The sequence below is a fragment of the Sus scrofa genome, chromosome 4, assembly GCF_000003025.6.
Source record: "Sus scrofa isolate TJ Tabasco breed Duroc chromosome 4, Sscrofa11.1, whole genome shotgun sequence".
NCBI classification, from domain to species: domain Eukaryota; kingdom Metazoa; phylum Chordata; class Mammalia; order Artiodactyla; family Suidae; genus Sus; species Sus scrofa.
The window spans coordinates 109,767,464-109,793,827 of record NC_010446.5 but is presented as its reverse complement, the minus strand read 5'-3'; the positions used below and the strand labels follow the sequence as shown (position 1 = coordinate 109,793,827).

At 40.6% G+C, this 26,364-nt stretch overlaps 1 protein-coding gene across 1 annotated transcript; it reads left to right on the top strand.

Annotated features, from left to right (window-relative positions):
- Nucleotides 2,273–26,364, top strand: RBM15 (RNA binding motif protein 15). Its single transcript, XM_005663577.3, has 3 exons — nucleotides 2,273–10,512; nucleotides 14,633–16,201; nucleotides 23,165–26,364. Exons 1-2 carry the CDS (start codon nucleotides 7,644–7,646, stop codon nucleotides 14,653–14,655), a joined length of 2,892 nt encoding a protein of 963 aa, XP_005663634.1. The 5' UTR covers nucleotides 2,273–7,643; the 3' UTR covers nucleotides 14,656–16,201; nucleotides 23,165–26,364.

Below are 26,364 nucleotides of genomic sequence, written 5' to 3'. Positions count from 1 at the left end.
CCTGAATTTCTTTTTTGTTTGTTGGTTTTTGTCTTTTAGGGCCACACCCCGGCATACGGAGGTTCCCAGGCTAGGGATCAAATTGGAGCTGTAGCTGCCGGCCCATGCCACAGCCACAGCCACACCAGATCCGAGCCACATCTGTGACCTACACCACAGCTCATGACAATGCCGGATCCTTAACCCACTGGGGCCAGGGATAGAACCGCATCCTCATAGATACTAGTCAGATTCATTTCCACGGAGTCAAAACAGGAAATCCAGAGAGCCCCTGGATGTCAATCTCCCTTGCAAGACACCTAAACTTTTGCCTCTAAACTGCATACAATCAAATGAAATACTCTCTTCCAGTTGTTATAAACTACTGAGGTTAGAGGACCATTTTAAAAAAAATTTATTGAAGTGTAATTATTTACAATGCTGTTAATTTCTACTGTACTGCAAAGTGATTCAATTATACATACGTACATATACATATATGTTCTTTATATTCTTTTCCATTATGGTTTATCACAGGATATTGAATATAGTTCCCTGTGCTATACAGTAACACCTTGCTGTTTATCCATTCTATATATAATAGCATGCTTCTGCTAATCCCCAATTACCATCCTTCTCTCACCCACACCCCCAAAATCTGTTGTTTGTTTCCTCGATAAGATCATTTGTATATTTTAGATTCCACATATAAGTGGTATCAATGTGGTATCTGTCTTTCTCTTTTGTGACTTACTTTACTTAGTGTGATAATCTCTAGGTCCATTCATATCACAGCAAATGGCATTATTTCATCCTTTTTTACAGCTTAGTAGTATTCCAGTGTGTGTGTGTGTGTGTGTGTGTGTGTGTGTGTGTGTGTGTGTGTGTGTGTGTGTGTGTGTGTGTGTGTCTTTTATCCATTCATCTGTCGGTGGACATTTAGGTTGTGTCCATGTCTTGGCTATTGTAAATAGTAAAGCACCATTCTTAAAGCAGGCAGATACTAACACAGTTACTATGTATTTTCCCACTACATTAGTTACCTAAGGAATTGTCTATATCATTTGTTATAAAATATTTTCCTGTCAAAGTACTGCAAAGAAGGGGAGAATGAACACTGGGGAGTCACCCATAATATGTAAGGATGACTTCAAAACAAATGCTTTTCACAGACTGGGAAAAAAAACAAATAATTCTATAGGACATATATTATTCTTCTTAAATATCTGTAAATTATATTGGCTCTCTAAACCTCAGTTTCCTTAACTGATAAAAAAAAAAAGAGAGAATTATAAGCCTATCCATCTCCACAGGTTGTTGCGAGGCTAAAGCAAGCCAATGGGAGGAAAGTTTTAGCAGAGCACCTGGTATGTCATTACTCAGTAAAGGCTGGCTTTTATTTTTATTATCTAGTTGTGAGTTATGTAATCTCATTTATTTGTTCAGATTTCAACCTGTGGGAAGGAGAGGCTGCTGCTGAAGAGCATGTCGTTTCCAACAACCAGGTTCACACGGGATATGGTGGAAAGCGACCCACAGTGGTAGTTACTGGCCTCAGGTTCTGTCCCACACCCTGCGGATTTATGTGCCAGATCCAGAAAGTCACAGAACATAGAATTCTAGGATTTTATGGGAGGCAGATTTTGTCAAGAGAAGCTAGGACTCTAGATTTGGGCTCCTGCTCCTTTCCCTTTGACTCTACTGCCTCTTTCTTTAAAACAAAACAAACAAAAATTACCACCACTGGCACAGCTGTAATTAGCCTCTCTAAATCTCAGTTTCCAAGTCTGCAATTAAGATAATCATATTTGCCCTAACGCATATGATTACTATGAGGATTAAATTGGATAATGTAAGGGAAATCATAAAATGACTGTTTTAATTGACTCTTGCTAAGTATGTACCATCAGCTTTATATACATTGTGTCTTGAAATTCACCCTGTAGGTAGTTGTGGAAGAGACTGTTGGTGACCCCAAGACCTGTTCTCCCTCTTTTCCTTAGAAATAAGACCCCTGAAAAACAAATACCATATGATATCACTTACATGTAGAATCTAAAATATGGCACAAATGAACCTATCTACAGAACAGAAACAGACTCACAGAGGCAGAAAACAGACTTGTGGTTGCCAAGGGGAAGGGGGAGGGAGTGAGATAGACTGGGAGTTTGGGATTAGTGGATGCAAACTATTACATTTAGAATGGCTAAAAAATAAGGTCCTACTGTATAGCACAGGGAACTATCTCCTGGAAGAGACCATGATGGAAGATAATGTAAGAAAAAGAATGTAGAGCTGGGTCACTTTGCTGTACAGCAGAAATTGGCACAACATTGTAAATGAACGAAGTTTCAATAAATTTTTTTCTTTTTAAGACTCCTGATTTTTAGTTGGGCTAAAGTAAGATACAGAATTATACCCCCCAGCATTCCTTGCTAAGTGTGGTTGCAGGTCTATGTTTTGGTGAATGAGATAGAAGCGGAGTTTTAGTGAGTCACTTCTGGGAAGTGTCTTAAAAGGAGGAGGACATGTTGTTCCATCTTCACCCGCTGGGTGACTGGAATGGTTATTTTATGGCTGGAACTTGAAAAGCCGTATTAGATCATATGGCAGCATAACAATCTCAGAACATCAAAAGAGAAGGAAATGATCCATTTCTTGAAAGTCTTCTGATAATAAAAAAGAGTCATAGTAACATAATGAGTGAAAAATGCAAATCTCAGATTACAAGTTAGTATGAAGTTACAAAACGAGCAAAACTAAAATAACATACATTTAAGGCGCATGTATGTGCATGTGCGTGAACACACATTTGCACGCATACACATATATGGATTCCTTAAAGTTCCTTAAAAATTTTTTTAAGTTTTTAAAACAAAACAAGGGATTGCTAAATACCAGGTTCAGGATAGTTGCTATCTATGAGGGTAGGCAGTGGATAAGGGAGGAACATTTAGGTAGATGCAGATTATTGGTAACTTTCTACTTGTTGGATTGAATGATAGGTTCATGGGTATTCATTATGTTCTTGACTAAGTGAAAAGTTTAAAGGCCCATAGATGAACCACTGATGATTGTGTGTCATGAACTAAGGATTGTGATTAATTCAATTCTACGTACTTAAGTTCAAAGAGAAAATATACTAGTGATAGCAATATATGCTTACCATGTGCCAGGCACTCTTCTAAGCTCCTTGTACAGTCAGATGACCCATGGTTGGTTGACTCTGAGGATGCCAACCATATATTTTAACCCTTTTAATCCTCCCAGTAAAGAGGTTCTATGATTGTTCCCATTTTATAGATGAGAAAATAAAGGCTCAGAGGGATTAACAGTAACTCTTTTGAGACCCACAGCAGAGCTGGGATTTAATCCAGGCTAGCTGGTTCTAGAGTTCATGCTCTTAACTACTGCCCTATAAAATGTCTAAATAAATGAAAGAGATAATTATATTAGGGCTTAGTCACCTAGGAGAAATTATAGCAGAGGCTTTCTGTAACAGTGCTGCAGGATGAGCCACACGCACAGCTCTTTAAGTATACTAAAAACCAATGAATTGTAAGCTCTAAATGGGTAAACTTTATGGTATATAAATTATATCTTAATAAAGCTTTTTTTTAAAAAAAAACCCCCACAAACCACAAATAAATGACTTTAGGATGCAAACTGTGTTCTAAGTGATTGTTTGCTATTTTAGCTATTGCATATATGTCTATGGGTAAAAGAGACGTATTCTGCAAACAAAACAAGCATTACAGTCAGGAGACCACTCACTTTGCAAGAAAATGAAACAGAAAATTTTAATCTACTACTATGAGCGGGAGAATTGTTTTTTAAATCCCCAGCTTCAGGGTTTTTTTTTTTTTGCATCTGCCAGGAAATCAAATGGCTTTCAGCGCCCAGGACAAATTTCATATTGTAATCATAACTGTCTCTGTGTGTATTGAGAATACACAAATAATAAAACATAGGAAGGAAGGGGTGGAAAGAGCACATTTGATTGAAAACACTGATACCTTTTAATTGCACAACTTTCTTTCATGTGCATAACTTTTATTTTGCTTTTCCTTTTTAATCTAAAACTGATTTTATAGGAGACGGAGAAAGCACTTCATTTAGACAGCTTAGCTATGTTTGCTCTCCGCCTGGGCTGTTTCCTCTAGGGCGTTTGAGTTGTACAGCTCCAAGGCTCCAAGGGGTCAGCATTGAGGTCAGAATAGGCAATGGCTACTTTCCTCAACACTATTTTTTGGTTTCTGACAAGGCATTGAAAGGAGAGATCAACATGCTGCTCTGATGCTCAGGGAATCTGTGTTTTCCTGACCGCTGAAAGATCCTCTTCACCGGGCCAGTTACCCTCGCAAATCTGGCCAGAGATCACAAGACCAGATGAAAGCCTGGACGGGACCTCAACAGCTCCATCACCAACACTAGAAAAAGTGCTCAGTCTTGGCTTTCTAAACCATGGGTCACTTTTATCCTCTTTCAGCCCTCTCTAAAGCACATGTGTGAACATAGGCTGATACACCCTCACTAAGGCACTTCATACTTTAAAGAACACAAAGAAAATGAAAACAAATCACTTATTTTAACTATAGCTTGGATCAACATACCATGTCATTTTTCACTTCTGTCGTGGACACTTGTACGTGTGCACACACACACAATTATGTTTTGACTCTAGTTATCAAAAGAGATAATGGAATCCAGGCTATTTCTGTCTACCCATTAATTTACCAGTCCTCTTGATACGAGATAGGCTGTCACCCCCCCCCCACCCCCGCTTAGCTAAGCCTTCCTGCTGCAGCCACATGTGGGCAATAGCTTCCATCAAGCTTTCTGGTATTTTGAATGGCAAGCCACTAAGCCTAGCAGAGCCCTGGCCACTGCCACACATACCAGTATAGGCTCCCTGAATTTCTCCTTCAACTTTCATGCTCCCTCAGTCTATATCGTGAGGCTTAGGAAACTAAACTTATTTGGTCTTTTTTTTGACCAGTGAGTCATCTAAGCAAGTCAATTTAGGTCAAAAATAATCACCTGGGAGCTTAATTTATTTGGATTGGCTATAACACTAGTTAAAGTGGCTTAACTTTAAATTTGTGTTGTGTTAATAGAACCTTGAAACAGATGAAAACCCCCTAACTATATAAAGCTTTTTCTTTTGAATAACGTGTTGTCTTTACTTCTCTTTTTATACCCTGGCATCCAGATTTTTATCTCTAAGTATCATTTCCCACTAAAAGAAACTAGAACTCCTTGGAGAAATAACTGATTCCATGTCTGGGGCAGAAAATGTACCAGATGAGCCTGGAAAAAAATAATGAAGAGAAGAAAAAGTGGAAAGAGTGTAGATGAAATGAGATTGACGTGCTTTGAAAATTATTGAAATTGGGTGTTGGGTACAACAGAGTTCTTTACAGTATTCTGTTTTTGTATACTTTTTAGTTTTTCCATAAAGTTTTTTAAGGAAAGCTAAAAATAATTGCTATTTGAAAAAAATTAAACAATAGCATACACATAGTAAAACAACAGTTTTCTTTTAATACTGCATAAAGGTAGTCTTTCTACCAGCCAGACCCTCAACTCTCCCTTCCACAGCAAGCACTTAGTAACAATTTCCTAAGTATTCTCAATTGAGTTTCATGAATATATGTTTTAAAACATACAGTATACAAGTATATCATTTAAAAAACCACAATCGCAGCATATTACACACACTGTACTATGCCTTATGAAGCTATTTTAATGGCTAGTTTTAATAAAATGAGTTATGTCTACACCCAACACTGTTATAGATTTTTATGCTTGTACATAGCGGGCTTTTGTCAAGCTTTGTTGATCTAATCAAGAAATAAAACATTTTCACTTTCATCAAGGTTACTGAATAAAGAGAAGAATGGCTAAGACAGGGCTAAACAGGTGGCAGACCCTCATCTTCTAAGTTTCAAGTTTAAGTTTGGGGCAATTTGTAACCTTGAAAAGGGCCCTGTTTAAAAAAACCTCTCACATTCTCTACTACAGACTGGCTCCTAGGAGGTGTAGTTGAGAGGATCATCCTCTGCCCAGAGGGTACCGGGGAGAAAACCCTAACCCTTAGGATGAACTCAGCACAACCTCCTTTCGCCAGGCGTGGGCAGCTGGACAGAGGCTGTAACTGTTTTCCTCTAGATATTACCAGCACCTCACACAAGCGCTTTGCTGTCCGACACAATAAAGGTCTCTGGAAAGTTGGGGTTTAAAGCGGTTAATGATTCAGAGAACCCAAAGAGATGGATTTAGAGCGAGATAGCAAGGTGGCCGTTCTACTAAGTTCTAGTATACAGACTAACTGGGAATGGAGGGAGGTACAAAAAGCCACAGAAAATACGCGACACATCTTCATGGAGCGTAAATTTCACTCGATTAATCGTAGTTATATCATGGGACAACAAAATCCAAAACCCACGTGACTTTACAACATAAAACAGGAAGCCCAGACCTGTCCGCCTCGGCTCGACCGTCTCCGCCCCGCCCGCGGGCGGTGAAACTGGGCGCCTCAGTGACTCTCCTGCGTTGCCCCGGGGCGCGCGGGCGGAAACGCGCAGCGCCGAGAAGGGTCAGCGCGCCCAAGCTAGGGCTGCATCTCAGCTCCGCTGCGTCCCAGCCGCAGGACCCCAAGAGGCTGCGCTCGGCCGCCGTCCCCTCCCGCCCCGCCCCGGGCCTTAGTGTGACCCGGGACCTCTTGAACTGTGAACTCCCGGCCTAGGCGGCGCTTTCTCGCTCACAGGGGGTGGAGCTTTTTCCGGCCGTAGGCGCGGAGGCCCAAGGGGCTAAGATGGTGACTCGTGACTCTTCGGCGCCCCGGCACAGCTTTCTGAGGGACTCGTAGGCCCCGACAGCCGCAGGACATGCCCAGCTCCTTGTCCCACACAGGCAGGAAGTAGTGAGTTCTGACGTTTTGAACTCCGAGGGTCAAAGCTCAACCAGGTTGGCCACAGAACCAAACAAATGTTGGAGAGAACGCCGAGAGCACAAGAAGGAGGAGCTGGCTCAGGGTCACCACCTCGCGACGTCTAAGTGACGTCGCGGAGCAAGCGCGAATTCTACCCTTTCGCCTTCAGGCAGCCTCCTCAGTAAATGGGCCTACCCCTTTAAGCGAATGATGGACAGTTATTTCAGCCTATCAACGTCCTCATCAACATCCAATCAGATTTAAACCTCTTTCAGCCGCCGGAGAAGTAAAAGAAGGGGGTCGAAAGAGGGAGCTTTCTCTCTCTCGCGAGATCGCTGTGAGCCGGCCTCTCAGAAAAAAACGCTAGAACATATGGCCCGACTTCCCAAATAGTAGGTTAAAGGACGGGATCACAAACCAATGAAAGGGATGAGGAGGTGGGATCTCTGCTTTCACCGCGCAAGAAGTACCGTTACAGGGCAGACTTTTTGTCCAATCAACGCCTCCAGACTTCGGGTCAGGTGACCGTAGAGTGCGAGGGGCGGAGCTACAGTCTGGCGCGAGGAACCGTTAAGATGGACAACGAATGTAACCAATGAGGTACTCTGACTAGGGCGTTGGGAACCCAATAACAGTGGTCGGGCGGGCGCCTTCCCGGAGCGCGGGGAGATGTAAAGACAGACAAATAGTTTTCCCAATGAGACTGTAGAAGAGAGGAGCTAATTGACCAATGAAGACTGCGGGGCGGGACCCTTTGCCGCGGCGGAGTCCAAGATGGCGGCGTGCGGTTCCGCTGTGTGAAACGAGCGCGGGGCGGCGGGTTAATCAGCTCCGCGGAGAAGACCTCCGGCGACCCGCGACAATGAAGGGAAAAGAGCGCTCCCCAGTCAAGCCCAAACGTTCGCGTGGTGGTGAGGACTCGACTTCCCGCGGGGAGCGGAGCAAGAAGTTGGGGGGCTCTGGTGGCAGCAATGGGAGCAGCAGCGGAAAGACCGACAGCGGCGGCGGGTCGCGGCGCAGCCTTCATCTGGACAAGTCCAGCAGCCGAGGTGGTAGCCGCGAGTACGAGACCGGTGGGGGCAGCTCCAGTAGCCGCTTGCATAGTTACAGCTCCCCAAGCACCAAAAATTCCTCGGGCGGGGGCGAGTCGCGCAGCAGCTCCCGGGGTGGAGGCGGGGAATCACGTTCCTCTGGGGCCGCCTCTTCAGCTCCTGGCGGCGGGGACGGCGGGGAATACAAGACGCTGAAGATAAGCGAGTTGGGGTCCCAGCTGAGTGACGAGGCGGTGGAGGACGGACTGTTTCATGAGTTCAAACGCTTCGGTGATGTAAGTGTCAAAATCAGCCATCTCTCGGGTTCTGGCAGCGGGGATGAGCGAGTAGCCTTTGTGAACTTCCGGCGGCCAGAGGACGCGCGGGCGGCCAAGCATGCCAGAGGCCGCCTGGTGCTCTATGACCGGCCCCTGAAGATAGAAGCTGTGTATGTGAGCCGGCGCCGCAGCCGCTCCCCTTTAGACAAAGATTCTTATCCTCCATCAGCCAGCGTGGTCGGGTCCTCTGTGGGTGGTCACCGGCACCCCCCTGGGGGAGGTGGTGGAGGCCAGAGATCACTTTCTCCTGGTGGCGCAGCCTTGGGATACAGAGACTACCGGTTGCAGCAGTTGGCTCTTGGCCGCCTGCCCCCTCCTCCTCCGCCACCGTTGCCCCGAGAGCTGGAGAGAGAGCGAGACTATCCATTCTATGAGAGAGTGCGGCCAGCCTACAGTCTGGAGCCAAGGGTGGGAGCTGGAGCAGGTGCTGCTCCTTTCAGAGATGTGGATGAGATCTCGCCCGAGGATGATCAGCGAGCTAACCGGACGCTTTTCTTGGGCAACCTAGACATCACTGTGACAGAGAGTGACCTAAGAAGGGCTTTTGACCGTTTTGGAGTCATCACAGAAGTAGACATCAAGAGGCCTTCTCGGGGCCAGACCAGCACCTATGGCTTTCTCAAATTTGAGAACCTAGACATGTCTCACCGGGCCAAACTAGCAATGTCTGGCAAAATTATAATTCGGAATCCTATCAAAATTGGTTATGGCAAAGCTACACCCACCACTCGCCTCTGGGTAGGTGGCCTGGGTCCTTGGGTGCCTCTTGCTGCCCTGGCAAGGGAATTTGACCGATTTGGCACCATACGTACCATCGACTACCGCAAAGGTGACAGTTGGGCATACATCCAATACGAAAGCCTGGATGCAGCTCATGCCGCCTGGACGCATATGCGGGGCTTCCCACTTGGTGGCCCAGATCGTCGCCTTAGAGTAGACTTTGCTGACACAGAACATCGTTACCAGCAGCAGTATCTGCAGCCTCTGCCCTTAACTCATTATGAACTGGTGACAGATGCTTTTGGACATCGGGCACCTGATCCTTTGAGGGGTGCTCGGGATAGGACACCACCCTTACTATACAGAGATCGTGATCGGGACCTTTATCCTGACTCTGACTGGGTGCCGCCCCCGCCCCCCGTCCGTGAACGCAGCACTCGGACTGCAGCTACTGCTGTGCCTGCTTATGAGCCACTGGACAGCCTGGATCGCAGGCGGGACGGCTGGTCGTTGGACCGGGACAGAGGTGAGCGAGATCTGCCCAGCAGCAGAGACCAGCCTAGGAAGCGAAGGCTGCCTGAGGAGAGTGGGGGACGGCATCTGGATAGGTCCCCTGAGAATGACCGCCCCCGAAAACGTCACTGCGCGCCTTCTCCTGACCGCAGTCCAGAACTGAGCAGTAGCCGGGATCGCTACAATAGTGACAACGATCGATCTTCCCGTCTTCTCCTCCTGGAAAGGCCCTCTCCAGTCAGAGACAGACGAGGTAGTTTGGAGAAGAGCCAGGGTGACAAGCGAGACCGTAAAAACTCTGCATCAGCTGAACGGGATAGGAAGCACCGGACGACAGCTTCCACCGAGGGAAAAAGCCCTCTGAAAAAAGAAGACCGGTCTGATGGGAGTGCCCCCAGCACCAGCACTGCTTCATCGAAGCTGAAGTCCCCTTCCCAGAAACAGGATGGTGGGACAGCCCCTGCAGCAGCAGCCTCTCCCAAACTCTGTTTGGCGTGGCAGGGCATGCTTCTGTTGAAGAACAGCAACTTTCCTTCCAACATGCATCTGCTGCAGGGTGACCTCCAAGTGGCTAGTAGTCTTCTTGTGGAGGGCTCAACGGGAGGCAAAGTGGCCCAGCTCAAGATCACTCAGCGTCTTCGTTTGGACCAGCCCAAGTTGGATGAAGTCACTCGCCGCATCAAAGTAGCAGGGCCCAATGGTTATGCTATTCTTCTGGCTGTGCCTGGAAATTCTGATAGCAGGTCCTCTTCTTCCTCGGCCACGTCAGACACTGCCACCTCTACTCAGAGGCCACTTAGGAACCTCGTGTCCTATTTAAAGCAAAAGCAGGCCGCTGGGGTGATCAGCCTCCCTGTGGGGGGCAACAAAGACAAGGAAAACACCGGGGTCCTTCACGCCTTCCCACCCTGTGAGTTCTCCCAGCAGTTCCTGGATTCCCCTGCCAAGGCACTGGCCAAATCTGAAGAAGATTACCTGGTCATGATCATTGTCCGTGGTGCGTCTTAAAGTCCATGTGTAACTTGTATTTAGTGCTTTGACATGGTTCCTGTTTTGTGATGTGTAATGGGATACAGCATCAGATGAAATTTTCTTTTTAATTAGTTGTTTAGTTGTAGCATTTTTCTTTTTTATATTTTTATAAACCTCTTTAAAATAGAATTTAGGAGAGTTTAGCTCTTATTTTAAGTGAAAGGGATGCCCCAAAGGTAGCAGGCAGATGGATTTACTTTAACTAGGAGTTCCCACTCTTTTGAGTAACTTTTCCCCTCTTTTTCTGCAGTTTCTTTTTTAACCTTGAGCTTAAAAAAATCCTCAAAGTTACAAAACCAAAACTCTGAAGTCAGAATTTGGAAAACAAAGAGCCCACAGACTATATAAAGATGATAATATACAACCTAAAAATTGGCTTGATTGGAATGTAGGTAAATAATTCATGTATCACAAATGTTATTTATGTGGCTGAAATTCGAGCAGGGATCTCAGAGGTATCAGCTGGTAAATTGTATAGCAGTGTGATTATTTTAATCAGGTATTTGAGTATTTCTCTTAAAATACATGGTTTATTCCCAGAGAGTTTGCTTTAACATAAGCATTTTTTATCACTAGTTCTTGAGTTCTGTATCCCGTATATGCACTTTTGGTTTGTAGCTGTAACTGTTCAGTAAAAATTGAGGAGTATGTTACAAACCACGTATGTCTTATGCTTACACTAGTATGCAGGAAGTGAGTAGGTGCTTTTAAAATCAGAATTCTTTGGTCAGTTATTGGTGTGTGGTAGTGTTTTACTGACTTTTTCAGAGCGGTGTGGCAAGTACAGTTCTAATTTAATTGTGCATATTTCAGAACGCGTTTTTCACTGGAGATGAGTTTTTATTTTTGTATCCATTCAAATTTCTGATTTTAATAATAGAAAGAAAAGTTGTCTGCAGGCTCATAAGTCATCTTTTGTTTCAGTGGGCATTAATCAGCCGTATCTGGATTGCAGAATTTTTTAAAGTCATCGTGAAATGCCTTTGACGTGCTCTTTTAAAATTTCGCTCGTATTTTTATTTTCGTATTTAAACTAGTAGCGATGACATTACATTATTGAAAATGTTTTCAGTATCTCTGAAATTTTGTGTTTAATGTTTTCACTTGTGTCTAACCACAGAGTATTGAAAGGTCAGTTAAGGAAAGCCCTTTTTAGTGTTTTATTTTCCCAGACACCTGGAATTAATACAAAATAATTTAGCCTACCTTCACAATTTTTTCCAAAACTGAAGAGTATATCAATTTCTGGTTCTTAACAAGGGCTTTTGCTGCTTAACAGTAGTGAGTGATTTTCTTGTCTTTTTTTTTTTTTTAAGTCTACCCTGTGCCCGAACTCCTAGTTTCTCAGGTCATTTGTAAGTCTTTTCCCTCAACGATTTAAATGCTAAGGACTTGAGCTAAGGCCCATGATACTTAATTATGATTAGAACCTTGAGGACCTTTGGATCATGGTCATGTTTCTCTTCTGTGTGACTTATTGAAAGCCTGGCAGAACCCAACTGTTTTCTTTCTGTTATCAAAGCTGATGGTTTTGAAATAGCACCAATAATAACCCAGGGAAATGTCGTGTAATTTTTAATTGTTCGTTATGACAGGTGTCTAATGCATGTCAGCATGAAAGCCTCATCACACTGTGTCATCCTTTTTGGTTTTCACTATGCGTTTCTAAATTTTCTTTTTAAGTTTGGAAGGTTTTGTGGTTTTTTTGTTTTTAAACTGGAAAAACTAGCCATTTTGAGGGAAGAAAGATACTAGGCTATGAACACACAGGTCTTTGGTGTGCCTGTAGGGAAAATACCTGAAATCCTACAATTAAGACTTTTGGTCCTATTTGCTTTTAAAAGGCTCTGCTTGACATGCTAATATGGAGTAGACACCTGTTCAGAAACTAATGCAAATGTGCAGTCTGTGCATACAGAGGGTCAAAGTACAATTTGTGGCTGGATACATTTTTCCAGTTTAAATAATTTCACTAACCATTAACTTTTGAATATCTTTGATAAGATGGCGGGGCAAATGGTTTTTCTCTTTTAGAGAGCGAAGTCCATGACCTCTAATTTTACTCTAATCTGAAGTGTGTGCGGCTTTTCCCTGTTTCTTTTATTTTTTTCTTCCTCCCTCCCTCCCTCCCTCCATTCTGTTTTTTTAAGTTGATGTGACAGCTTACCTTAAGAGTAGAGTACTGTGGTTTTTGCTCTATGTTTGTTTAAATCTTTATCTGACATCGCGGCTTTTGTAGATCTGGGCAATTTGTGCTTCAGTGTTTTTGAAACAATGGCTTGATACCATTTCTAAATGTATGTATTATAACTAATTATGTTTAATTTGGTGCTTACCGACAGAGTGCCACCACTCAGATGAATCTCTGATTTGTGTTGCCCATTCTGTTTGTGCAGGTTCATGATATTGGTAAACTATCTTCTTAAAACTTCAGAGTGGAACGCAAGCAAAAGTCTAAAGCTATCTAGTTCTAATTCTCATTAGCCAGAATTTCATAATCTCAACATTGGATGTTCTTTGTAACAACCAATTGTTTCTTTTACTTTTACTTTAAAAAATATATTTGTTTAATTGATTTTTTTTAATTTTCTGGAACTCAGTTCAAATGAATGGAAAGCATTACTTCAGTATATCATTAAATGACCTATTAGGTATTACTGTTTAAAAAAAAAAACCCATCAAGCTAATTAAGATTTTTAGATCACAACTTCAAAGTTTACGAAAATGAATCATTCAGCTACTAGTCAATTTTTTTGTATTTTGTTGGTTGTAACTGGGATTCCTATAAGGAATTTTCCACTCAAAAATTTAAATTCTTGGTTTAGGATGTATGTTTTGACTCTCAACTGAAAGTAGATAAAGTTTTCCCTTTAAGGATTATGCCTTAAAATGTCCATCCTCTGGTTGGTAAAAGCTTTTGTCACATTTTGAAGGTAATATACTTTGGCCCTTCTTAACTCAATTGGATCATTTGAGGAACAGTAGTAAAAGTAGAGAATGTGTTGCTTTCAGAATCAAACACTTGTTTTGATTTATTTAAAAACTTCTGAGCAGGTTTTCACTGACAATTTTTTGTCATTTTTGCCTTTTCAATTTTAAATCCACTTTCTTCAGATGGTGAAATTGCTCATCATGCAGGTACAGCTTGAACTGCAGTTTGGGTCCATATAGGACCCATTCACCAAAAACTCTGGTAACAGAACTAGGAGATCCTCTTGAGAAGAGGGCCTTAATGACCTTTTTTGTGAAACATTTTTGGAGAGAGTTTCTGGACATTTTTTTTTTTTTTTTTTCTGTCTCTGCCACAGTGTTTGGTTTGGAGATAGGAGTTAGTTATGAGAACAAGAAAAGTGGAGCTGATCCTGTTAACATTCTGGTTATAGTGATGTGCCTAAAGGGAGAAAATGATTTCAGGTAACCATGGTGAACTGTCTAGCTTAATGAAGAGTTTTATATGTTTGATTTAAACAGTTGGAAAGTAAAAGTCCTACAGTGTTTTTTGGCTGTTTAGTAATTGTTTGTATGAGTGTCTTCTTAAAAGAAAATAACAGCTGCTGTCTTTGGTAACACAGATGAAGGTGGATTTTTAAACGGCTTTGTATCTTGACCCCTTTCTACAATAACGGAGTAGGTCTATATTGCTCCATATAAATTACAGAGTGAAACTAGAAGGGGTAAAAGTTTGACTAAACTCCACCTTTTTATAGTTTCATTTTTTAAAGTTATATTTAGAATATATTGATTATAAATGGATTATAAATTTGCTTTTTTTTTCTGAATTTTTTTGACGTGTTTTACTCAGTTACATGAGTACAAAGGATATTTTCAGTCCTGTAATTCTCACTTCAATTGCAGTCTTTAAAAAAAAAAAAATCCACCCTATTGTTCTACTTGTTGTCTATTCATACAGTAAATTCATTTCAAGGTTTGTGCCAGTGGGTATTATTGGTGCTTTTTGAAGTCAAGGTGGACTATCCAGGAAGGTCTTGTTAATGTATGTTCATCTATAATGGCATAGGGGAAATAGATATATTTTTAATATTGTAAACATTTGTACTGAATAACCTTTTTTTCCCCCCTGCAAGCAAAACTGGTGAACAACGGATGAAGATGTGGAATTCAAAGCTCTAATGGACCTTTTTGAAGAGAAGTTGTGGCTTATGTGGAGTTTACATGGGCCTCTTGATGGAAGAAAGCTAATCTGTTTAGTATTTGTGCATTTTACTAAAATGGCAGCTTAAAGTTGTGTATCTGCTATTGTGATGCCAATGCCGGTGTTTTAAGTGGAAAAAAAAATGACCTTGCTTTGTGCTGTGTACACAAGATTTCTGGAAAAGTAAAGAAAAACCCTTTTTATGGCTCACACAGCTTAAAAGTAGCTGTCACTCAAACATGCGCTCACAGTTGAGCTGCTTTTGTTTTATTCTAAATAAATTGTTTCTTTTGAGGAAAATGTTTTTCTGCCTGGAAGTGAATTGACGGCAAACCTTTGACCCCTTTGTTTGCAGCTGAGGGGGTTCTTGCTGCTGCTCAGATCTTGTCTGTCTTGAGCAAGAAGCAGGGAGACCATCGTGTTGACTATCACAGTGTGTCGATTCTGAAGGATCACTAGTGTTACTGTGACCCCCCTTTGTTTGCAGTGAAGGGGATCATTTGCTTCTCAGTCCTCAACTTGATGAGGAAATGGTGCTGTTTGCTGGCACACAAGAAGCCGGGGCAAGCACCGTAAGCCTCACCACAGTGCACGAGTCGGGGGCTTTGCTGGTTTGAAGAGCCGGAGTTGCTGAAATTTAAGTTTTGATTTATTTTGTTCACCCATCACGTTTGGCCTTAGTTTCATTTTTAATTTGAAGAAAAGTGTGAAATTGCTTTATCTTGCACTTAACATTTGCACCAAATTGCCAAAAGAAGGAGAAATGCTCCGCTTGCTTTTTAAATGTTAATGGTGATGTTAATAAAGCCTTTCCTGACACATTTGAGGAGCTCCTCCGTCTCCAGGGGCTTCTCACCCGAGTTATGCAGTGATGGGTTTAGTTCTGAATGGATGAAGAGTTCCTGAGAGCTAGCGTTTGTAATTAGAACCGTTACTCGGTATCTGTGCCTTACTTGACCTGTGGTTCCACATGCCTTGGATGTGCATGCACCGTGACGGTTTCATAGGTACGAACGTACACTCAGGCCCAGTCACTTCGGTTGGTAGGACAGATTGTGAGGAGAAATGGAGGCATCCTTAAGGAGGAAAAAGTGTTTGCCTTTAGTTCCTGCATTATCCTGTACAGGGGCTCCTGAGCTTTGGAGGCTGTTTCCAGGACAGGAGAACAACTCCCCTGTTTGCAGCAGGAGACTTCGGTGCACAGTGACAACGCTGGAGTTCAAGAGGAAGCCAGCAGTGCTGCACCATTGGCTTCAGACACCATTGTTGTTTGCCAGTTTTAAACTTAACTAGTTGCAGACGAAGACCACCTTGAAATGCAGGCTTGTTGGGCTTGTTTTGAATTTTAACCTCGGATGGAAGAGCCCTACCTAGTGCTGTCTGTCTCCATGCGGGATGATGATTACTTAGGCAACAGGTGATTATCAACAAAGGATGCCACGCTTATACTCTGCAAGGTGGTGTTCCAGTGGCAAACAGCTGTGTAAACTCTTGTAAACAGGTAAGAGGGTTTCGAGAGGTCAAAATTGCATTATAATTTATAGGGTGAGGGCTTTTAATGTTTTCGGGGATGTTGCTCTGGTGCTCTGCTGCTGTTACTAGCTTCCGCCTCTCACCAAGTGTTTTGTTAAAGTTGCAGGCCAGAACTTTTGTTCTATTTTAATTTTAGGGGTTTTTTTTTTTTAAGTTTGAAGATTTCTTTAAACATTTGAAAAAAATTCTTCTAATGTGGGAGCCAAAGTATTAAAACCCTGGTTTTGGATTTGGACCTAATGAAATTTTGACCTTTTCTGTTAACCATGGTCTTTACATTTAGTGATGATTTAATGGTGCTGGAAAAACTTAACTGGTATAAATGTTGCTTATTATAAGCACTGATTTCTAAACCTCTAAGTCGGAATGGTTAGTTGTTTTTTGTTTTTTCTCTTTTTCCCCAAGGAGATTGAATTAATTATAAAGTGAGGTAGCTGCAGCAATCTTTGGGGAAGTGAATGGGCACTGTTGAGAAAAACCCAGCTCTTAACCATTTTCATTGTCTGTTGAGTCCCACCTGCCTTCTGTGCCCTCCGGGCCCTCCCTCTGATGTTAATCGAGTGTGAGGCCGAGGCAGTTTATTTACCACAAGCACAACTTTTTAATGTATTTTACAACTTAGGTTTCCTTGCTTTATTTTAAATGGGAACAAAAATTTTGAAGATAATTTTTCTTTTTTATGAAATTTTTATTTTTTGTCTCTTACCAAAGGGGAAAAGTGAAATACAGTGATTTTTCAGGTTCTCCAGATGTCATTTACAAGAGTTTTTATGAGTTGCTTAACATTTAAAGCTTTGCCAAGTGATCTCTCATGTACATTTCTTTAAACAGTTTATACCTGTTGGGAATGTTATTTTTCAGTGTATTTGCTTTCTCTGACTAGTCCAAATGGAAAACTCATTAAGTAGTTTTGCAAGTAGAGGAAAAATATTTGAAATAACTATAGCAGTTTGAGGAAGATGATGTTATGTTCTCTATGTAGTTCTACCTGTTGGATATCTTTCTTTGGTCTTGGGCTTCATCTCAAGAACAGGAAAAAATGTTGCAGGCAGGACATTTGTACTTGTGTATGAGACCGTGTCATGTAAAGTGGGAAGGTACACAGAATGATGGTTTTTTGGAAACTACTCATGAAATCATTTTATTTCCAGCTACACCATGAAGAAAAAAATATTAACTGGGTTGAGTGTTAGATCTAGGGTTCTGGCTTTATAAATTGGAAACTGCCCTTTTGAATTACCTGTGTGGTTTCCCAGTGTCTTTCGTATGATCTAAATTTAGGGTCCTACTATAAAGGGAATAGTACTAAGAACACCCCTGATTTGATTTGTGCCCATTTTGAAAAGTCTGGTTGTATTAAAATTGAAAATGGGGATTACCTTGCTTTAGTAAACCTAGATTTTATAAATTACCCCTTCCGTAGCTTAAGTCATATTATTATTTACAAGCTGTTTATCTGAGGCAATAAATTTAGTTTTTATGGTGGCTGGTACAGCATCTGTTTTTCTTTTTGCAATAGGAAAAGCGGTCCATTCCAGTTTGCTCTCTTTAAGCTTTTCCTGGTTAAAAACCCTTTTCCTTAAAAACTTCACTTACAATCTAGTTATAAATTCTTAGCAGAGGATTTTATTGAATAACAAAATTCCTTCAAACCTCAGATAAGATTGTTACTAAGAAGTAGCCATAGGAGCTCTCCATGTGGCTCAGTGGTTAACGAATCCGACTAGGAACCATGAGGTTGCAGGTTCGATCCCTGGCCTTGCTCATGGGTTAAGGATCCGGCGTTGTCGTGAGCTGTGGTGTAGGGCGCAGATGTGTTTTGGATCCTGCGTTGCTGTGGCTGTGGTGTAGGCTGGCGGCTATAGCTCTGATTAGACCCCTAGCCTGGGAACCTCCATATGCCTCGGGTGTGGCCCTAGAAAAGGCAAAAAGACCAAAAAAAAAAAGAAGTAGCCATAAAGAGATTTTGATGGTAAGATTACTTAACAAGCTTCTATACCCAAATGCTGAGATAGTAAGCATTCAGGTAGGGTTCCTGTACAAATTGAATGCTGGCTATATGTTAAGAACTAAGATGCTGAGCATATAAAGTATCAAATAGTCTCTACCCCTGTCAGCAATTTATACACTAACTGGGGAAATTAGGTATAAACAAGTGAATAGTTAAATATCAGGAAAAGTTCACAGACAACTATGGGAGAGATGTCACAGGGCAATGTTTGATTATTGCTAGTAAATTTTTATGGGTGATATGGTTATATGAAGGAATATATGAATAAATTAAGCTGGAATGATCAAGAAAGGCTTTTGCAAAATAATTTGTTGGAGAAGGATGTGGAATGGTGGAAGGAGGTTAGGATTGAGATGTCAGGCCGACAAGCATACATAATAATAGAGCAACTTGTTGATAGATGAAAAAGATGAAGACTGAGCCTAAACTAGTTGTATGGTTGGGTCCTGAGGGCGTCCTGAAAGGCAGGCTGGTTTCAGCCAGGTGGGGAGTGAGGATGGATAGTCAGTTGAGGCATGCTGATGTAAAGAGTGGTATTAATAGCAATCAGCTATTAAACACCTCAGGCCAAACATTCCGCCAAGACCTAGACACAGGTTTTATCCAGGTTTCACCACAGACCATGATCTGACAGCTAGGTGAATGATAGAGCCAGGGTTCTAACCAAGCTTTTGTTCTAACCAGGGCTTTTGGACACTGTACTGTCCTACTTTGTGTTTTTCAGGAGGCATTAAAGCTGCAAACTTGAGAAAATGTCTGGACAGTGGATTTCAAATGCGTGTATGAGCATTTGGGGTTCTTAGGAAATATACAGGCCCTTGGCTCCAATCCCAGAAAATTTTGGGATTTGTAAAGGCCAGCATGGCCCAAGAGTCTTTGTTCTTTTTACAAGCTCCTCAGGTCATCCTGACGTAGCCTCTGGTCAGTAGCCATGTGTTGACGCCCACAGAGAGTAGAGTGTTGACGTATAAACTTGGGATAATGTCATATTTAAGGCATGGGAATGGCGGATGGTGCTGGAAAAGAGGCTCAGGTAGGAGAGCCAGATTCCGAAGCTGAGAGGAGGCGTTTCCAGAAGGTACATTCAAAGCCTTTGAAGAAACAAGCAGAATGAAACTGCAAATGCCATGGAGTTTAGCCTATAAAATTGTCACTTAAGTAGTAGTTTTATAGTCATGTAATTATTTCTCCCAGCAGTTCAGTCTAGCTCAGTATTTAATTTTACCTTATAATGACGAAGAAGGCCTACTGTTTAGTTTATGAAATAAATGCTAAAGGGATGCCAGAAAAGTTTATTTTGTGGCTAAGGGGTACACAGCCAGGAACTGATTGAAATAACCTTGAGTTTTCAGTTAATCTGAAAAATAACGTGATTGAAGTCTATCTTAAAGTTGGAAGTGGTTCTAGAATTGAGTATGTGTGTTCAGAAGTTTCCTATTTTGAATTATCAGTCCTGGGTTTGTCTTCAGTCGGTGTAGCTAATTATTTAATTCTTCAAATATTTAGGTACCCGTTATATACCAAGCAGTATTCTAGCTCTTGGGAGTATATTGGTGAAGAAAAAAGATATTTCTTATTTCTCATGGAACTTAAATTCTGATTAAAGAAGGGAGGTAGTAAATTAAGAGCCTTTTTGTCTAGGACAGAGGGTTTAGACCGTATTCAAAGCTGAACGTTGTGGAAAGTCTTTGGAAGTTTTAAGCAAGGGAGGCGAAGTGAATTTGATCAAGATTTGACCATGTGTCTAGGAAAATAACCAATAATGTCCTTCAGCTTTCTTATTCCCAAGATCTAGAATAATGCCTAGTATATAATAGGCGCCCTAATATTTGAAAAGTTACTTAGCTACACAAATTGAAGACAAAATGTAGTATAAGTAATTCAAAACAGGAAATCTTTTGACTATTTGCAAGTCAAAGATAATATTTCCCTCAAAGATAAATTAGCATGTCAGATTCTCTGAAGACTGAATATGTTCTTGCTCGAGATGAGTGGGGTTCTTTTATTTAAATACTGTAACAGAGATTTTAGTTCTTCTTTGGGCTCATAATTGTTGGCCACCCTGAGCTCTTCCTCCGTGTATATCCTCATTTCCTCAACATGTCATTTTTTATTCTTTCTGCTTTCAACAAGCTGTCATGACGGTTTATACCGTAGTCACATATAGTTGCTGCTGTAACATCCTGATCATTCCTTCTATATTTTATAATGTGATTTTTCTGGTGATATCAAACCAAACTTCCATACTAAGAGATCAATTTAGAGGATTTTTTTGGTGGAATGGCGATCATCCCATGCAAACCATATGCATGTATGTATACAGTTTTTAGTGCTATTGGTCTATGACCTTTCTCAGGTGGCCAGCAGATTTCCTTTTACCCAAGAAAGGGGCTTAATGAAAAACTTTCATGCGTAAGTTTGTGATTGCGTCTATGTCCAGGGTAGAACTGTTATTACAGGTGAAATCAACACTTTGAGATACCATATACATACATACATATATGTGTGTATATATATATATATACACACACATAAATATATTATATATATATATATATTTTTTTTTTTTTTTTGGCTGTGCCTGTGGCATGTGGAAGTTCTCTGCCCAGGGATGGAACGTGTGCCACATCTGTAACCAGAGCCACAGTGGTGACAATGTCAGGTCCTTCACCTGCTCAGCCACAAGGGAACTCCATAATATGTGTTTTTATTACATATTTGAAAGCATCTTGGGAAAATTGTTTCATAAAATTTTTATTTTAGCATATGAAATTGACTGTCAATAGTTTTACCTTGCCCTCAAGATAAGCATCTTGTTTGTGTGTATTCTTTTGTAGAGAAACACTTCAATAAATTACGTTCCTTAGAATTTTTCCACATTTTTGTAGCAGAGGTCTCAAACCTGGCTATGTAGAATCAATTGAGGAACTTCTTCTTGTCAATAGCTGGGACTCTCTTGGAGATTTATTTACATTGATGTAGGTACAGTGGGGCTCTGCCAAGCCCCAGTATTTTAAGTATACGGATGATTCTGATCTTTAGCCAGCATGGAGAACCACTACTCTAGAAACAGAAATATTAAACATCCTGACCAACACATAGTCAACCTCTTAAACTCTTTTTGGAAATGAAAAACCAAAACCTTTCAGAGTATAATTTGGGTTTAGTACAGTAACTTAGTCTTCCAGAATTTTTGCTGTGAAAGTGTGGTCCTCTGACTAGTAGTATTAGCATCACACAGAAACTTGTTAAGAAGTATAGAATTTCAGGGCCTCACCTAGACCCACTGACTAGAATGAGATGTCCAATGATTCCTCTGTCTTGGAAAGTTTGAGAAGCACTGCTTAAGATGTAGATACATAAAAATTCTGTGTAGTAAAAATGGGTGGTTAGATTATTATCCCTCATGTGTAAGATTCTCTGATTTGTGCATTAGTCAGGTGAGATTTACTTCAAAGCATTTAAATATTTTCAACAAGAAAAGTAGGAACAAGAGAGGTTGTAGGTAGTGAGCTTCTGGTGACCAGAAAATTACCAGATGTCTCTGCCACCAAGGTGAGGGAAGGGTTACTGTTGTCAGTCCTAGTTAGTTGGTTCTTACTTTGTTACACTTAGATTTTTTTCTCTACCTCCTATTCTGTTCTAGTCCACTCTATTAATTGTGAGATAGAAAATGTTATTTTTTGTAGATACAGGTAAGGACATTTGAGACACTGTGCTGATAGGTGCCCCATAATTTAGAAAATTTGGTAGAGGTAGGTTCAGAGCTTTCTATGGAGGGGGATGGATATGAACAGGATTGAGGAGTGGCTCCTAATTGCCTTTGCTTTTTAATTGTAGTATGATAGTAACTTTATTAATAAACTGATTTTCCTCACAGCAATAATTAATTTATATTAAAGTTTAACAAATAATGAATACTAAGATTCATATGTATTTAAGGGAATAAACCAGTGTGAATGTTCAGAGAATACTATAAATTGCATGATAGCAGTTTCGATACAGAAATGATATTTTTAATGCATACATTTTTATGAGATTTAGATCTTTTAAAAGATTCTAAAGTATATTCACCAGGCAACCATGTCAATATCAAATGAAAAATTGCAGCCAGATTATTGTCACATCTCATAATTTTTACTTTTTTTTTTTTTTTTTTTTTGTCTTTTTAGGGCTGCACCCATGGCATATGGAGGTTCCCAGGCTAGGGGTCGAATTGGAGTTGTAGCCGCTGGCCTACACCACAGCCACAGCAATGCTGGATCTGAGCTGTATTTTTACTTATACCATAGCTCATGGCAACACCGGATCTTAACCCAGGTATTGAACTGAGTCCTCATTCTGTTTGGGTTTGTTAACTGCTGAGCCGCAACGGGAACTTCTACATTTTTTAAGTAGCATGTGTTTTGGAGGAATTTTTATCAAGCACAGCAATGTCAGTGTCTCTAGAAGACTTTTCTTATGATTTATGGATTTCTCCTGAGACATGAGAGGATTTTTTTGTGTGTGTGACAACTTACCTATATCATTTATTTCTCCAGACAAATTTCGTTTATGAAGTTTATCCTCTTCAGTGTTAGGATCTTACTGAATTCATTCTGTGAACAGGATGAATTCATCCGAAGTTTGAGGTTTGGTGGTTGAAAATACTTTATTTCTGTGATACATGAGTGAGTGGTTTTTCTTCAGTATGTATTAGTTTAAAAATATTTTGAACCTTCAGTGACACCTTTTCTTCTATTTGCTGCTCCTAAAGCTTAGAAATGTCTAAAGCTCTGATTTAAAAGAAAATTTTTAACACATGGGATTGGATCTACCGCCTCCTTTTTTTTTTTTTTAATAGCCAAGTTTAAAGGAGAGAGTACTTCTAAGTATAGTCGTTGGTTAAATGTCTTTTTTTCCTCCTGGGTTTCTTTTTAGGAACTACTGACAATCAAAAACCCATAGCCGACTTTGGGATATGGCTTTATTATTCAGCACCTAAAAGATGAGTTCTAATTGGCAGACTTCTGGCACTGGCACTTGTCCTCCTGTTTCTATAGAAACTGGGTTGGAAGTCAGAGCTGCACAAAGGGAAAGGGTAAGTTTCTTTTAAACTCCATATTTATAAACCCGTATCTTATTAACTATGGCTTGGTGTTTGTTTTCACATAAGGATATATACATTAGTGATCTGAAGCTCAAATACGAACTACTGATTTTTGCTTATGTGGAAATTGACATCAAGTCATTAAATGTAAGAGGAGGGTTTAAATATGGATTTATTTTTCTTGTGACTCTGACTTCACATTTCTTGAAGCAGAGAACTCAGTATAATAATTCTCACTTTGGGTTATATCTAATTTGGAGGTGATAAAATTGGTTTTTTTCCTTTTAGATCTTACTCTATTATACTTTTCTGGTAAGTGAAAATTGGAATATAAAATATGTACAGAGGACGTTTTAAAAGTCTACATGATTTATAAGTCTCTTCCATGGAGCAAAGTATGGTTCTTTCTGTCATAAAACAATTACTGGGAGTTCCTGCTGTGACACAACAGGATTGGTGACGTCTCTGCAGTGCCAGGATGCAGGTTTGATCCCCAGTCCACCACAGTAAGGATCTGGCGTTGCTGAAGCTGCGGTGTAGGTCGCAGCTGTGGCTCAGATCTGATCCTTGGCCGGGGACCTCCATGTGTCTTGGGGCAGCCAAAAGGCAAAAAAAAAAAAAAAAAATTTACTGTACTACTGACCAGTTTTTTAGCTTCTCTTCTCTCTTAGCCAAGCAGGATGAGGTTGTCTGTTGGGCATATACATGTGTTCTCATCCAGGCAGACACCCATTATTCATAGAACCTAAGACACCTGCCAGTGGCTGAGTCATCTTATTACTGTGGCCTCAGAGGACTCTACTGCATAGCTGGGCATTTGGCTTGACATACTTTAGTCAAGTGAGGTAAACTCTGATCTACAGGTTGGTGTATGTAAATAATTTATACTAAACTCTGACTAGCTCTGGGATATTGAAGGAAGGCAATATTAGCTCTTGTTTTTTAAAACTTACCTATCATTTCCTTGGTCCTGACATTATTCTGAAGGGACAGACTTCTCTTTTCCTTGCTGAAAGAACATTGATGTTGGTTGAGGCCAGCCAAAGAGTGGGACATCTTTATTTTGGCCCAAGTCATCCGTTTTGTAAAAATGGTATAAAAGTGAAAGTTGGAAATTTTTCAATAGGGAAAGTGAATTCATTCTAAAAATTTCACTTCACAAGTCCCTGGTCTGTTAATGCCTGAAAGTGGCTTCTCGTTAAAAATGTATGCCTCCCTTAAGTACTAATGTCTGTCCTCTTGGTTTCTGTTTGCTCACTGGAGCTTGAAAGGGGTAAAAAATCAATTGAATTTGTGATTTTGGGGAAAGTTGACTGGAAAACAGTTTAGTTTTTATCTGAGTGCTGTTAAGTATCCAGACATCTAGTCATCTAGTGTTTTCTACTCTTTAGTAAGGGGGGCCAACTGGTGGTTTCAGGTCCTAGAACTCCCTGATTTCCAGGAAAGCCAGGTAATTGGTCACCTTGTCTTATTCTCTGCACCCCTGAAACCACGTCACTAGGTTGTTATTGATCATCATTTTGGATTGAAGTAGATTATATTTATTAGTGTCTGTTGAAATGTACCAGAGAATAGATTCTTTTTTTTTTTTTAATAAATGTCTTATTTTTCTTAGTGGCCCTAGGTAATGCCAGCCTCCCTCTCATAGAAATAAAGTATGAATTTTAAACTGATTTAGTTAAAAAGATGATTCCAAGGGCTTTTGTTTTTTTTTCATTTGTGTGTATATGTTAGGACCTGTGGGTGATAAATGTGACACATTTAGGTGGTTGTTTGTGGTAAATGAGTGACCAGATGAGGCAGATATATAGACATAAATCCTCATGCAAGTTGGTTCTATTTTAAGAGAAACACTCAAGGTTTTTAAAAAGTATTGGGCTTTTGTTTTATATTGAGGTCTTCAGAGAAACCACTGTCCAAGTATGCATTATTTCTCTCTTAAAAATTACATCTAGGAAGTTTTATTGTGGCTCAGCGGTGATAGACCTGACTAGTATCCATGAGGACGTGGGTTCAATCCCTGGCTTTACTCAGTGGGTTGAGGATCTGGTGTTGCTGTGAGCTGTGATGTAGGTCACAGATGTGGCTTAGGTCCCAAGTTGCTGTGGCTGTGTCGTAGGCCAGCAGCTGTAGCTCTTATTTGACCCCTAGCCAGGAAATTTCCATATACTGCAGGTGTGGCCCTAAAAAGCAAAAAAAAAAAAAAAAAAAAATTACATCTAAAATCAAATGATACATAATGTGTTTTTTTTCTTGTGTGGAAAAAGCTAATTTTACAATTAGGCAAGTTTATTTACTAAGGAGCTAGTTTTTAGTAAGCATAGCATCACATATGTTAATATACCTAGATTATTTGAAAAACAATCACAAATTATTTTAGTCCATTTAAGTATAATTGTTGCTTTTATTAATTTTAAATTCTTAGAGAATCATTAAAGAAGAAAAGCCAGGAGCCATGATCTAATCAGCATTGTTATTTAGTTTTCAGAGTTGGCTCTGTTGAGGACTAGCTTTGTAACTTTATTTGTTTTGTTGTTATTGGGGTTTTTTAAGGGTGGGGGGCGCGCTTGCGGCATTTGGAAGTTCACAGGCCAGGGGTCAAATTAGAGCTACAGCTTATGGCCTATACCTCAGCCACAGCAACACGGGATCCAAGGCACATCTGTGAGCTACACCATAGCTCACAGTAACACCAGATCCTTAACCCACTGAGCAAGGCCAGGGATTGAACCCATATCCTCATAGATACTAGTTGGGTTCTTAACCCACTGAGCCACAGTGGGAACTTCTAGCTTTGTAGCTTTAGACAATAACTTGGTCTTAATTTGCTTTTATTCTTTAGGTATAAAATAGGAATAATAATAATACGTATCTATTTTCCTTGCAGGAGTGACAGGATGCTAATGAGGTAATAGGTGGGAAAATAACTTTAAAAACTTAAAAGTACTGTAAGATAGAGTTTTAGTACCAGAAATAGCATTTTATGAGCAATGTATATAGAAAATTCCTTCTTTTACAGTGATGGTATGGC

Bases quoted from the DNA above. Each gene is read 5' to 3' on its own strand.
- RBM15 (XM_005663577.3), top strand. From the start codon at position 7,644: ATGAAGACTGCGGGGCGGGACCCTTTGCCGCGGCGGAGTCCAAGATGG. The intron at 10,513-14,632 runs GTGCGTCTTAAA...CCCCCCTGCAAG, and splicing joins GGTCATGATCATTGTCCGTG to CAAAACTGGTGAACAACGGA.